The 16,143-nt window shown below is 36.5% G+C and overlaps 1 protein-coding gene across 5 annotated transcripts in view; it reads right to left on the bottom strand.

The window, feature by feature from the left end:
* Positions 1 to 16,143, bottom strand: part of LOC149214595 (phytyl ester synthase 1, chloroplastic-like) — a 417,560-nt gene that overhangs the window by 90,354 nt on the left and 311,063 nt on the right. For 4 of the 5 annotated variants that reach the window (XM_089392341.1, XM_089392342.1, XM_089392345.1 and 1 more), the window contains exon 11: positions 15,124 to 15,209. In XM_089392341.1, the coding sequence (XP_089248467.1) occupies positions 15,124 to 15,209 (86 nt within the window). Of the gene's footprint in view, positions 1 to 13,432; positions 13,479 to 15,123; positions 15,210 to 16,143 lie in introns of those variants that run through there. The other variant, XM_089392343.1, reaches the window with a different exon arrangement.

A 16,143-nucleotide genomic window follows, 5' to 3' on the forward strand; every position in this document is an offset into this window, starting at 1 on the left:
ATGGTTGGAAGTGTAGATGTGCTTCTTGAATGGTGGTGGTGCATTCTCTCTTGGAAACTTGACTATACTGAGAGGGCGAGGGTGAATCAATATAGTGCATTCATGGTCATCGATTATCAAATTTTTCTTTTCTTTTCAATAGTTATCTGAACTATTAGATAAGCAACAATATATCATATGAATAAAAATTTAACATATGAACAACATTAAACCATAACATAAGAAACAACACATAAGAGTAGCACATGTAGACACAAGATATAAGTGAAAGGCACCCACCAACAAGAGACTTCAACCTCTCTTCTATTTTGCAAGCTACAACTTGTTGGAAGCACCCACTCCCATATCTTACAATAATTTTTGTAGGATTCTACCTACAAGAGGTTTCATCCTCAATTTTCTTTTGCAAGCTACAACTTTCTAGAAGCACCCACTTCCACTTACAAGCTCTAACTTGTTCTTTATCATGCTACTACTTGAAAGGAGACAACACTGCCCTGATATATGAAAGTTTTAATATGTTGCCTTACCTAGTCTTTAATTTTGAATACCTCCATCTCTTTTTCTTTGTTCTATACTTTGTCTCTACCTCCTTTATAGTTGTCCTCCTCAATTATACTTTACATATTCTCCTCTTCATCTTTCTCTCTTTGCTAGGGAATTCACGAACTACGTCTCACAAAATCAATTTTGTAAAAAAACTACTTTGCCATCCAAAAGAACATATTTTTATATACATAACTTGCTACCTATTTGTGTTCCAATGTGAGAATTTGAAGTGAAAGGTCGTCTCTTTATGGTCCACTATTCGTTTCCAGATTCTTTCAATTTTTGAAGATCAAAAAAAAATTAATGATCCTCAACTAATATTAAAATATTAACATTAGCCACTTTAATGATTGCATAAGCCAAGGATAAAACACTGCCAAGCAACATAACTCCATTTGGAAAACATGAGGTTTTCTCAAAATACGTAGAAAACTTGAGGATAATACTTGCTTCAAGCCATCTTTGTTTTGCAGCTACATCACAACAACCAAATATGAAGAATGAGGCTAGCTGCATACGCACATCAAACACAATCTTCTTGTCAAGGCTTGCAGTGCCACCAAATTATAAATCAATACAAAAAAATGCTAGCAATGCTACTACGACTCCTCCAAGTGAATGCCCTACCAATCTTGTGCATTGTAGATAATTCCTTAAGATCTCCAACTCATTTGAATATGCTTGCAAGTTCAACCCTTCTGCTTGTTAGTTTTTGTAGCATCAGATGTGTTCTAGTCACGAAATTTGGTGGAGAAGCTAGAATACATGAGATCTCCAAAACCCATAAATAATTTTTGGAAATTCCACCTAGAGATGACTTAATTAGTTTATTAACCTATTTTTTAATGTTTACTAAGTTTAAACTTAGAAAAACTGGTTAATTAATCAAAATTAATTAATTCAAGGTGAGAATTCTCTAGAAACTCACACAGATCGACTCCGAAATGATCCTAGCCCTTGATTAAGTTTCAATCTTAGCCGTTGGGGCTACAACAAAGGGTTATAAGAAGTTAATGGGAACTTAAAGAATACACTAAAGACACTTGGAGAATTTGATTTTCCAGAGTAGTAGCAGTCAGTTGCCAGAGAGATCAAAGTAGAGACAGTGAGGGGCAAGGATAGTGAGCCCAGAGGAAGTTTTCCAGATCTGGCGAGTGCATTGCAGAGAGGTAGAAATAGCCATAGTGAGGCTGACACATGGGCTGTGTAGAAGCCTCTAATAGGCTGTTCGATTTGCAGATTCGAGAAGTCGTTTCAAAGTTTTGGTGGCAGAAGAATTCCGCAGAGGTCGGGAGAAACGTTTCCAGAGTCAGTGGCAAGCAGAAGAGGCAGCTCAGTGTGAGATCCAGGCCGTACAAATTTGTGCCTGTGAAGAGCCTACATAGAGGGTGACACATGGCAAGACGTAGAGGGGTTTCAAAGGCCAGTCTTCAGTGCTAGATTTCTTGTGGGGTGAGGAAAATTCCTCAATAAATTTTTGCCAATATTTTTCTCTGTTTGGATTTTCAGTTGCGCATCCATAAATTGTACTTACATTTCACTGCTACATAATAATAAAACCCTCAGTTGTTGCATCTGTTTTCCCAAGGGGTTTTTCCGAGGACATTTGTCCAAAAATAACTGTGTAAATTTTGTGTTTGTGCGTGCTAGATTTTCTTAGATTCCAGCACTATTATTTTCTGCAGTTTTATTTGTGAAAATCACAATGTGAATTATTTGGTATTTTCCATAGAAAACTGCAACTAAATTAACAATTAGCAAAATAATTTCTAGTTGTTGTGATAGATGAAATTTTCACATTGTATCAGAGCATGAGTGATCAGCTAGGAAGCTCAGAAGCGGAGAAGAGAATTTCGCTATTCAGAGGGAGCAGCAGGCCGAAATTCTCAAAGGTTGCGTATTATCTAGATAGGCAGGCCGAATTACTGAGGCAAGGGTTTGATTTTCAGTTGCAAGTTGGCAGAAAAGTTGAGTTTCCCGAGATAAAGATTCAAGCAGTCAGAGGGAGCAACAACAACTTAGATTTTCGCTGAGCATATTTCTAGTTAGACATAGAGGGTTTTGCAGCAGCAAAACCAACATCAGGTGGAAGATAAATTGCACACACAGAGGGAGATTTCTCTCAGAGGGTTTCTATATAAGAAATTTGATTTTCCCAGTTGCAGATTGGCAGTAGCAACTAGCAGAACTGCGCATTCCAGGAGGGAGTGTGAGTAGTAGAGTAATAGTTGAGCAGAGGAAGAGGGAGTTTCCAGATCAAATCAGAGATGGCCACAACTGGGCTCAGGGACCAAGACAGATTGGAGGGTGCCTCCAACTATGTCATCTGGAAGGCAAGGATGTTATTCCTTCTGGATGAATATGGTCTGAAGACCTATGCAAAGAGTGTGGTAGCAGTACCCTAGGATGTCGATCAACAAAAGGAGTACAAGAAGGAAATGGCGAAGGCCAAGAGGTTGATTTTGGATGGAGTCCGAGATCATCTCGTCTCACATGTGGCAGAGAAGGGAACGACCAAGGAGATGTGGGATGCCTTGTCTGAGCTGTTTCAGAGTTCTTCTAAGCAACGGAAGATGTATCTCCAGGAGAAGCTGAGGAACATGAGGATGCAGAAGGGCGAGAGCATAGATGCCTTTCTCACTCGGATTCAGGAAGTCCGAGATCAGTTGTCAGTTGTTGGGTCAACACCTCAACCCACAGAGCTTGTATGATTGGCACTGAACAGTGTCTCAGAAGATTGGTAGGTATTTGTCCAGAGTATCTTGGGCAGAGATACCTTGCCAAGGTGGGATAGGATGTGGTCCGATCTGCAGCAAGAAGAGTTGAGGCGGGCTCTATTGAAGAGCACCATTAGTGGCAGCAATAGTAAGGGTGTGAAGAGTGAGGAGGAGAATGTGGCCCTTACATCTAAGGGTCCTAGTCAGGCACAAGGGGAGTAGAAGAAGAAGAAGAAGGACATGTCTAAGGTCAAGTGCTTCAGATGTGGTGAGCTCAGTCACTATAGTACTTAGTGTCCTCTCAGGAAGAAGGACAAGCAGGAGAAGTAGGACTAGAAGACAACATCCACAGAAATAGGCAAGCTTTCCTCTAGGCTAGAGGAAGAGTTTGCTATGTTCGTAGACATACCTCCAGGAGTGAGGTGGGTTAGATTTGGTGTTGTAGCCCTAGAGAGCTATAGAGATATGCAGGGTCCTTGAGGAGTCCACCACATGGATCATTACCTGGCTACAGGGGCCCACAATATTCAGTAGCAGGATGGATCAGTGGCAGTTGATGCAATCAGAACTAGAGTGATAGTTGCAGACTAGTAGCAATCAGACACTAGGGAGCGCAGTGCAGAGTTGGCAACAATGCAAAGTGGAACAGTGTAGAGTTAGCAACAATGCATATTATTCAATGATAGTGTAGAGTCTAGTAGCAGTCAGAGACTCGGGTGACAGATGCATCATACTGAACACAGTTGATTCAGTATTTTGAATGCTTCTCAGTTGCAACAACAACGAATGAGAGGGAGTTGTAGTGCAGATGCAGAGTTGGTAGCAGTATGCAGTGTCAGCAACAACACAGATGCAACATCAAAGTTGCGCAGTGTTTGGTGGGCAGCAGTCGCCAGACATTAGGAGTGTGACAGAGGATGATACAAAGATAGAGTGTTGTGGCAGGGTGTATAGCACTAGAACGCAGTCCTCACTAAGAGGGAGCGTTAGTTTTTGTAGCATCAAATGTGTTCTAGTCATGAAACTTGGTGGAGAGGCTAGAATACATGGGATCTCCAAAACCAAGAAATCGTTTATGGAAATTCCGCCTAGAGATGGCTTACTTAGATTATTAACATATTTTTTAATGTTTCCTAAGTCTAAACTTAGGAAAATTGGTTTCAAAATTAATTCAGTCAAGGTGATAATTCTCTAGAAAGTCACACGGATCGACTCCGAGATGATCCTAGCCACTGATTAAGTTTTAATTTTGACCATTGGTGCTCCAACAAAGGATTATAAGAAGTCAATGTGTAATTGGAGAATACACCAGAGTAGGAGCAGCCAGTTGCGAGAGAGATCGAAGCAGAGACAATGAAGGGCAGTGACAGTGAGGTTGGAGGAAGTTTTCCAGATCTACCAAGTGCACTGTAGAGAGCGGTGTTGTGAAAAGCGTGATTAAATTGCGTTTTTTTGAAAAAATCGCACTTTTTTCCCCGCACCGATTTAATCGCGCTTTTTACACGAAAAAATCGGCTATTTTTTTTGCCGATTTTTCCGAAAAAACGCGTTTTTTTCAAAAAAGCGCGCTTTTTTCGAAAAAAGCACGATTTTTTCCAAAAAAAGCGCGGGGTTGCCGGGACCGCACGATTTTATAAATTTTTTTTTGGTTTTTCATTTGGTCATTTGGGTTTTTTCATGCAATTTTTGTTTGAAAGAAACAAATAATTTTTGAGTGGGGCAGCTTAATGATCAAGTGTAGGCCCTAGTATGGATATGCTATTCATGGTAATGTTAAATTCTTAAAGTAAAAGTGACATTCTCCTTAATCTTCATTTTCATCCTTTTACTTAAATTTTTAACATTACCATGAAATGACTCAGGATGTTTGAGAGTGGTTCCAGCCTCATTGGATTTCATATGGAGAAAGTAGAATTTTAGATTTCATTTAAAATCCAGCAGACTTATCAGTTTTTCAGGATTTCAGGATTGAGAGATTATAATGTTTCCAGGTGACACCACTTGCTCGGGCTACCCTGCCACCAGTAGAGGGCGTGGTCTACCTCCTATAGCTCCTACTTCTAGTTCTTCAGCTTCTAGAGCACATCAGACTCCACTGCCATCTCCACCAGCACAGGCACCAGCGTCTACATCTAGAGGGAAAGGGAAAGTTGTGCCTGTGGCATTTTCTCGCAAGAGGGGCAGAGGAAATCAATAGGATTAGACCTCATTTTATTGTATATGACATTATGACATGATGAGATACATTATCATATTTTTTGTTGATATTTTGAGGCTGAGTTGGGACTCAGGAGTCAAGACTTACTATTCAGGACATGATTCAATGTTATGTGTGATTTTAGCGCTAGAAATGATATTAAACATCTTATATATTAGTTTTTTTATCATATTTATGCGTCAATGTATTTATTTTATGTTGTAGATGGTTTAGATATTAAAAAAATTGAAAAAAAATGAATATTTTTGTACCAAACGATTTTTTCCTGCTTTTTTCCGATTTTTTCCCGATTTTTCCGATTTTTTCCGATTCGTTCCCCACGCCGATTTAATCCCGCTCGCGCTTTTCACAACATTGGTAGAGAGGAATAGTGAGGCTTACGTAGGGGCTGCACAAAAGCCTCTAATAGACAGTTCGATTCGCAGATTCGAGAAGTCGTTTCAAAGTTTCGGTGGCAGAAAAATTCCGCAGAGGCTAGGAGAAACATTTCCATAGTTAGTGGTAGGCAGAAGAGGCAGCTCAGTATGAGATCCAAGACATGCGGATTTGTGCCTGTGCAGAGCCTATGTAGAGGGTGACGCAGTGTAAGATGTATAGGGGTTTCAGAAGCCATTCTTCAGTGTCAGATTGCTTGTGGGGTAGGCAAATTCCTCACTAGATTTTTGCCAGTATTTTTCTCTGTTTGGATTGCCAGTTAGGCATCCATAGATTGTACTCAGATTTCACTGCTGCATAATAATAAAACCCTTAGTTGATGCACCATTTTTACCAAGTTGGGCTTTTCTGGGGACATTTGTCAAAAAATAACTATGTAAATTTTATGTGTGTGTGCTAGATTTTCTCAAACTCCAACGCTATTATCTTCTACAGTTTTATTTGTGAAAATCATAGTGCAAATTATTTGGTATTTGTCATAGCAAACTACAAATAAATTGTTAAATAAATTAACAATTAGGAAAATAATTTCCAATTGTTCTGATAGATGAAATTTTCACACTGCTAAGTATCAATTCAGATCTTAAATCTTCAATAAATGCCAAATACTAAAACCATGATCTTCAATTTGGCAACCAACTTTACATATACTCTGCACTAGATCAAATTAGCATTATCGTTATAGGACAACATTGCAAAGAGTCACTCACTGGACAATCAAACTAAACTGAGTGTACCCCCTTAAATCAAATGTTAGACCTTAAACCTTATCTCTGTGGATGCTCACAATACAATCTTTGTGGATGCACAAGCAACTGCTTTACAATACTCAATGGTTGACACAAGGATCCTGTTATGAAACCAGCTCACAAAAAGATAGAGAGATCAACGCCTTAGAATTCAGTCTCTTCGAGGGGGCAACCTCCTTTGCATTACATAAATGAATAATTCTTGGATGATACAAATGAAAAGACCTCCTTTCTATATATAGGAGTCTAAGGGGTGATAATATAATCAGAGCCGACATAACAATAATAATGTAAGGACATAATAATAACAATAGTGGGCTTCTGTGGGGCACAATAGTAACAATATGGGCACTACATGTGTACATCAATATAATAAGGGGGTTGTACTAATAACAATAAGGGGTTACACTAGTAGTATAAGGGCCTAATAGATCCTTCAACACTATTGCCATCAATGACATTTCCAACAATCTCTTTCTCTTTTCTTGAATATGTCCCTTCTTCAAACCCATTAGAAGATTACTTGTTCAAAATTTTCCCTTTCAATTGTTTTGAAGTTTGTATGGAACTAGGTGGATTTTCTACGGTTTGTAGTGGACAACTCTAGCTACTACTCTAGTTTCACATACACTCCCCTAACATAAGCCTTAGTTGACTCCATATGCCTAAAAAAGTTAGTAGGCATGAGTCTCTTTTCATTCAACATTCAAAGTTTTACTTCTGTTCTAGGTAATTCTAACATTTTAACAACTTATACTCAATTTTCATTCATCGAAACACTAGATGTGTCGAGTTTCCCTTGCATGTTTTGACTTGAAAATCAATTTTATTGGAAAATCCACCTAGTTGGTTTGTATTACAACATTTATGGAGGTAGACATCTTGGACTTAATGGTTGCTACATGCTTTTAAAGTATCAAAATATACTAGTTATTAAAACCCTCATCTTGCTTCTGGTTTTAACCCTAATATACACTTGTTTATAATCTATTAAAGAGCTTGAAATATATTGCTGAAATATAATGAGGAAATCTTGGAATTTTGGATTTGAGATAGCCAATTATCATTGATTCTCATATAAACTAAAAAATAGATAACAAGTTCGAATATATTATAATTTAGGTGTTTATTCTATACCGGTAAACTATTTCCTTAGACTATTTTCATTCATAGTTCAATTTGAAACTATAATCTAGTCAGTTTTCGTGTGTACTTGTCTTGTTCGGATTTTTGGTTATTTCAATATTCTTGTCATGGTTTCCTTGTGCACCCACAGGATAAGTTCAATTCATTTTTCAATTATGTGATTGCATGCATTGGTTTTTTGTTTTGAATTCACTGGTTTTTAGGAGATAGATAGAGGTTGTTAACTCAACATTTTTAATCATTACTTCTTCTTGACTCTTGCAATTCTCAATTACCTCAATTATGATTAAGAGATTTATGTCCTAGTTGTTAAATCCTCTCTATCAAGTCTTTTATTCCTGATATCATAATGTTCTACTTGACTGATCAATTGATTTTAAGCAATACTTCTAGTTAGAATCAGAGGACATCAATTTTTGTCTCATTATCATTTCTGTTTGCTGTTTATATTGATTGTTATAGGTATTCATTTGAATCAGGGGTTGATTTGATCAATAAATTTGTAAATAAATGCATTTTTGTTCTCCTTACCTTCTATTTAATCCCTAACATGTAAATTTATGAAAAAGCAATTGAACCATTTTTCTGCATCAATATTTATTCCATACTTTATATTTATAATTTTGATATGCTCTATCATCTAGGAAATTCACTAGGATTATCCATATGCTTCTGAATATGAAGACTCCTGAGTCTCAAAAAACAAAAGAATTTAATGGAGGGAGCCCAAGTGCCTATAGAGGAGACTCCCATAGGGCCTAGAAGGCCGATTTTCTCTATCACCTTGAGTCACCCGAGTTTACCAAATTTCCTAGACTAGTCAAAATTATTTTATATTTTCAAAGATGAAAGATACCCTCTTTTTCCTATATTGGTGGATTTAGCAAATGATAATGAAAAGAACAAAGAAGTATACCCAAATATCAGAATATCTCATCTACATAATTGAGTCGCAAGGCCAATTTTGTTGCCTTGCATAGAGGTAATTCATTGGATTTTCGAGCATATTAGGTTGGAAGAAAGAACAATAATTAATGATAAAGGGCAGTGAATTGAAAGTGAATTGCAACCTTCTTGCTAAGTGAATTACAAAAGTATTGCAATCTTTTCAAGTATGCAATGCAAATGACATTGGAGGGGGTAGTAGGGTTTAATAAATATTTCCATATGGTGCTTGAGAAGTGGTTGATTAAAAAGAAGCACTTCAAAGAGAGAAGCATTGGTGCCTATCCTTCCAAAAATTAAAGAGAACCTTATATTTACATTATGGCCTTTATTAGGAGCTTGCATGGGAAAAAGGATGCAGAACAATTTAAAGTTTCTTGGCTTCCCTCAATGCATGATGTTGTCAAAAAGGAGTTAGTTTTCAATTGGGCTGATATCTTATTGTTGATTTTTTAGTGCAAACAAGACTGGTACAATTTTTCAAACTGATAACTTCTTCCAATGATACAATTTGACATCTTTAGAGAATTCCAATCATTAGGCAGTTATACATGAAAAATTTCAACCATTAACATTAAGATCCATAGAGCAGTAAGGATTACAATAGACAATAAACAAGAGACACTAGAAATTACCCTGGGAAAACCCCACTCCAAGGGGAAAACTAAACAACCTTTCCTTATGAAAGAATGTCCAATTCAATCCAATTTGTACATCAAAATAACATATAGGAAAATACTGACCAGCAAGATGACCTCCCACGAGTGCCAAGCTATCCCTCCAATATCCAATACAAAGATACTTTCAATTCTTTTCTTAAGCCACAAAATATAGTGCCACAGATCCACAAGGTTCCACGAAGATATAGTGTCTTAGACCTGCACTGTTCCACAAATCTATAATACCTTAGATCTACACTGTTCCACAGGGCTATAATGCCTCAAATCCACATTGTTCCATAGGGCTATAATGCCTCAGGTTCGCATAGGTTCCATAGATAATTTGCTTCAAACTTTGCATATGTTCCACAGCAAAGCTTCCTCAGACTTCACATGTGTTCAACGGATAATCTCCCTCAAACTTTGCACATGATCCACAGAGATTAGGAGCCTCAGACAACTCGTATTAGCCTCAGACAAGATGATTTGAAATATGCCTTGAAGGAGAGAGAATAGGCTCAATATATAGTTATTTGTCCATGCGAATAGGTGTGTCGCTTGAGCAAGTGGACCTGATCTTCGAGGGTCTGACTTGAGCACTTGTGAGGTAATAAACCAATAAATATAAATTCAAATCTCCTTTTCCTTTTCAAGGACATGAAAAATTCCTTTCACAATTTTCTTTTGACAAATACATGATCATGCTTGAATTAATAAATTTCTCTTTTGAAAATACCGACCACAACTATAATTTTTCAACACTCCCTCTTAGCTAGGGAGGTATTTTTCATTCTCTCTCAAGATCAGTCTCCCCAATCAATTCATTGCCCTCTTGGTAATGACCTAAGGGAGTGATCATATGTACAAGTCTCATCATAAGGAAAGGTTCATAGCATCAAGTTCATCCCATAAGCCAAAACCAATGGCATCAAGGTCAGAACCCAACTGACCATGGGATCAATCAACATTGTTCATAAGGCCAAACTCTCCAACCATACGAAATGGTTTCTTAGCCAAACACAATACATCAAGAGAGTAATCAAGACCAAACTCTCCGACCATACCAATGGTCTCTCGGTCAAACCCTACCTAGGAGAGTACACGAGGTCCATCTCCCTGACCATAAACAAGGGTCTCTCAGTCAACCTCAATGACCTAAGGGAGGAATTCCTATCTCAATATCAAACTCCCCAACTACATAGTCTCTCGATCGACAACCCAAGGGGGGAATCCTAATCTTGACGTCAAAAGGGCCCATCTCCCCGACCATATGGTTTCTCAGTCAAATGCAATGACCCAAGAGAGGATACTCAAAATTAGTGTCCCCGACCAAACCTACTAGTCTCTCAGTCAAGCTTAGTGACCTAAGGGATCACTCTAAGCCTCAGAACCAACCTCCCTAGCCACAAGGTTTCTCGGTCAAATTCAATGACCCAAGGGAGCAACCAAAACAATCTTCCCAACCATAAACCATGGTTTCTTAGCCAAGCCCAAGGAAGACTTGTGATGTTATATAATCAATGATCTCTCTCCAAGAGGGATTCTCAATGATTTCTCTCAGAAGTAAACAAACTTTATCCAGGATAGTGGCTTTGTCAAAACATCAACAAGTTCCTCATCAATAGAAATGTATTCAAGCCTCATGGCTCTTCTTTGGACAACATCCTAGATATAGTGATACTTGATCTCAATGTGCTTCAACCTATCATGAAAAACAAGTTCTCAAAAAGCTTCACATAACTTTTGATATATCATGGTTGATTCTAGCACCTAATCAAACAAACCAACAAAAAAATTTCGAAGCCACAACTTCACAACAAGCTGAACTAGTAGCTATATACTTAGCTTCAGCCATACTAAAAGCATCAAATTTTTTCTTCTTACTTGACCATGAAATCATAGCAAAGCCTAAGCTAAATCAGAAACGATAAGTACTCTTTTTATCTTTAGTGCATCGATCCCAATCAGCGTTAGTAAAACCATGTAGTTTCCATTCTCCATTAGAAACATATCTCAAATCATAATCAATGGAGCCACGTAGATATCTCAATATATGTTTCACTACAACCCAGTGCATATGATGGGGCTCAACCAAGAATTGGCTCAACGTGTTCACAACATGGTAGATATCAGGTCTAGTATTCACCAGATAATTCAATGAGCCAATCAATCAACTAGATCGGAATAACAATCTTGTAGCTTCTTCAAATATGTTATCGTGGAGGTGTCCATGGACCCACAGTCTATCATGCCAAATTTCTGAAGGATCTCAACAAAGAAAATTTCAATAGGCTTATGCCATAATTTCAATCCTAGGTAGTAATGCATTAGACCAAGATCCTTCAATCAAATCCCTCTTACACTGAACAAAGAGGTCTTCAGCCCTCGTTAGAAACATATCATCAACATATAGCAGAAAATTAAAGGGCTCATCATCAACAACAAGTCAATATCGTTCTAGATAGCCATTAATTCGAGAGTACCATACATGAGGTGCCTTACTTCATATTCTTCTCCCTCTTACTGAGGTAATCCTTCACTTGGTACTTCTAGCCATCTTCATCTTGGAAATCACAACTAACTTCTTTTTGACGTCAAATCTGCGACCTCTAAATCCATATCTCAACACGAGTCTTCTTGTCACTATCTTTGCTTTGTTCTTTGATTCTTTCCATATGTTGCTATAGTTTTGACATCATTCATCATGTACCTGCAATCCTTACTAGGAGCACATGGAAGAATAATCACAATCAAGCAATATATACAAAAACAAGACACTAATAGAAACAACAACAATAGTAATAAACAAGAAAAAGAGATATAAAATCCTTATATTTTGAGAATATGTCAACTCTCTCTTAATCTTAGACTTGTTGCATCCATCTTGCACCTTATCCACATTATCATCATGATACCATTTTTTCCTTGCAAAGGCTAGGCTTTCTTCTTTTCAGCAAAGACGTCCAATCCTATGGTTTTGACCCTAAAGCCTAAGGTTTTTCTTATCCAAGCATTGTTGCTTGCTAGGGTTTACAAACCCTAGACTTCCAATTGAATGTCAAACCCATTAGTATATGCAAAGTCAACACATATGACATCAATTCTTTAAAGGCTTGGCAACAACAGGTATATCCAATGCCCTTGGTGTGATATGATGGGATAATACTGGATCTGCATGTGATTATGATCTCATAATTTCACCAAGAATATGATAGTAACAATGATCTTTAAATTTGGGTCTTCAGAATTTGGTATCCATATTTAAATGACAGGATTCATGGCAACAAATTCTTTGCAATCTGCTTCGACACCCAGCTTTCGGAAATATCTTCACATGTTCAGAACTGTGTGTTGCTTTACTTCTTCACAACAAAACAATACGAGACATTTGCACTTATAATCTTTTATACAGTTCATATCATGCTAGAATACATCGTACTAGTTCAGAATGCTCATATAATGCATCTTCCTTTCCAAAGGATTTAGAAGACATTAACTTTTGTTCTTGAACATCTCATATTATAATGTGTTTTGCAAAAGCTAGGAGCCTTATTCTGCAAATAACTTATTCTCCTTAATACGATCTCAGTCTTAAAGAGGAGCTCGGCCTCTTCAGTAACAAGTATCTCGGCGTAAGGAGATTACCTTGACTTAGAAAGGAACTTTACTTATTTGTATCAAAGAGACATCTTTCCTACAGGTCCATACAAGATCCTAGTTCAATTTGCCTTCAGAATGCCGAGCATTCTTGGATCAAAAAATCTTTAGTGAATATTGTTAGAACTCTTCTCAATATATTGAGATGTTTTCCCAAATTATAGAACAGTCTTGTTCTAAATTGCTTATACTTGAGATTGAGGGAAAATGCTTTTTCAATTTTCAAAGGAACAAAACTTCTGAAATAACGCATACCTGACAATGCAATTAAACTTCGTTGGCTTTGAGTTGACTAAGCCAATTCCATGATCTTAGTTCCTTTCCTCTGATTTCTGAGAAGCATTCTTCCTTGGAAATGGGTATTAGCATCTTCTATATGTTTGAAAATAACATGTCGGCCTCACTAGATATAACAGAGTAGAGATCAATATTAAAGATAAGAATATCTTCAGATGAATTCAGATGCACGAATCATGGTCTCCTTCTCAAGATTATATTGTCTAAGAAAAAATACTTACTATGCTCAAGACTTCTTAACATACACTCTGGATGATAAAAACAAATCGTATATGTGAGGTTCTTCTGAAAGTTCACTTGGCATATTTTCATAAGAAAATAAGAAATGGGATATCTAGTTCTGATGAATTTTGGCCTCTAATATTTCTACAATTTTTTAATCTAGGCACAAAAGCTTTTATCACAGGATTTCCTCTTGTCAAACAAGCCTTTTTAGTTACAAAGATCACAGGCCTTGAACTTGTCACCTTCCAAAGAGATAAAGTGGCTCAGACTACAGAGGTAAGGCAACTCGGACTTGGTCACAAGTTCTCAGATCAAGACTTTGAAAACAAGGTACATTATAGACTTTGTGTAAATTATAGAGTGGAGTCTCTTTCAAGTTGGAGTTTGCGAACATTTCAAGGCAGCAAGGTGGTGCTAGGGTAGGTTGGAGCCCGTGCAAGGTCTTGGAGCATCCCTTTAGTCAGAGATGATAAAGCTAGGGCGTTGGAGCTGGTAAACCAAGACGTTGGAACGTCTTTCTAGTTGGAGCTGGTGAATTAGGGTGTTGGACTATCCTTCAGGTTAGAGCTTGTAAACTAGGGAGTTGGAGCCTCCTCTTTCGATTGATTTTGTAAATCATGGAAGTTGGAGTTTCCTAATCGATGTAAACTTTAAAGACCTATATTAAGAAGCATTTGGTGTTTTTTTCTCCCGGAAGGGTTTCCACCTAAAAATATTGTGTCTACTATCTTGAATGTTGTGCATTATTGAATGTTGTTATATGTTCATGTGATATGAAGCCAACTTATGTTTTTTTGATCTGATGGCAATGACAATTAATGTTCTATGAGGTTAAAATTAACTAATTGAAGTGAAATATTGATTAACACCCCTCACAATTTAGATAATAAGGATGACCAATGCTAAGAAGTCAAACTTCGACCAACAATTGTGCTAGAGTGGTTCTGGTCTAACCATCACACCTTAAAATATACATTTTTTTAATATGTTGATGATAATTTTTTTGGAAACAACTGTGTAGATTATAGGAAATGTCCAACAATTTAGGTCAATGCTCCACCAATCATCACTAACAAGCTTTTGGGTGGATGTTCCACCAACCATCATAGGAAAATTTGATGTTTTAGGTGGATGCGCCACCTATCATCATGGATACATAAAGCTTGTCCATGATGATTGGTGAAGGGTCCACTCAAAACATCAAATGTTTACTATAATCTACACAATTGCGTCCAGGAAAATTTTATCATAAACCTAAAATAATGTAGATTTTAAAATTTGATGGTCAAACAAAAATAAGCTTTAAAGATGAAACATCCCCAAAAATATAAAATATTTCCTATAATTTATATAGTTATTTCCAAAAAAAATATATAATTAACATAACTCTGAATTATAAAAAAATTCATATTCAAATACTTTATGTTAATGAAATGTATAAAAATAATCGCATTACAAATCATAAAAAATATATTATCATTAATAACAATACAAACCATAAAAATTTGTTATTATCAAATAAATACCTTAAGTTTTGAACATCACTATTCAATTTTTCCACCATGTCATTGTAGATGGGTATCTGCATCATTTCTTCGTAGCCGAGCAAAACCTGTACAAGTAAAAACCAAAGAAGACTTAGACTTTCTTTTAAGATTTTGATTTGTTACCCGAGAGTTCAATTTTCTACTACCTAGTTGTCTGCATGCACAATTACATTATATTTTTATGAGGAAAGTTTTTTTAATAAAATCTTGATTTTTTTAAAATTTCTACTACCTCGTTGTCTACATTCACAGTTAGTTAAATATAAATATAGAAAAGTTTATTTAACATATATGTATATATGAAAATAATTTTAAAAAAACTAAAAGTAATTTTAAACTTTAAATAAATTAAAAAACAAATATCGCAATTTTTTCTTGTTCAGTAAACTAATAGGATTTTATTAAAATTAAATAAATTACAAAAAACATAGGATTTTATTAAAATTAAATAAATTACAAAAAACATATCTAGTTTTCTATTGTTCAATAAAATGAATAGAATTTTATTAAAAGGAATGAAAATAAAATATGTTAATTAGATATTATTTTGGGATTCAACTGAGTTAAGTAAGTTATTCATATATGATTATTTCCATGAGAAGTAGTTGTAACTGACTAATTTCTCATGATTTTTGAATAGTTCACTTAGCACTCATTGCATCGGGTGATGCTCACAGGGGTGAAGAAGAGGGATTGAAACTAGTGAAATGAATCACATAGCGTCAATCATCACTTCCGGGGCTTGCACCTGGTAACGAGGACTCCCTGGGAAGTCACCCATCCCAGATCGCCTCTGGCTCAAGCGCGCTTAACTGTGGAGCTAAGTCACATGACACGAGGACACGAGACACGGAAAACACGTAAATACGAGGTATTCAATACAAAACGCAGTGACCTGGAAACAGGACACGGGGGACACGTTTTATATATATTTAATAAAAAAAAAAATATATATATATATATATATATATATATTATAACTTATAAGCCTCTACCATT

The sequence above is a fragment of the Pinus tabuliformis genome, chromosome 1_1, assembly GCF_031772625.1.
Source record: "Pinus tabuliformis cultivar Carrire ecotype Pingquan chromosome 1_1, CPIR1, whole genome shotgun sequence".
In the NCBI taxonomy this organism is placed as follows: Eukaryota; Viridiplantae; Streptophyta; class Pinopsida; order Pinales; family Pinaceae; genus Pinus; species Pinus tabuliformis.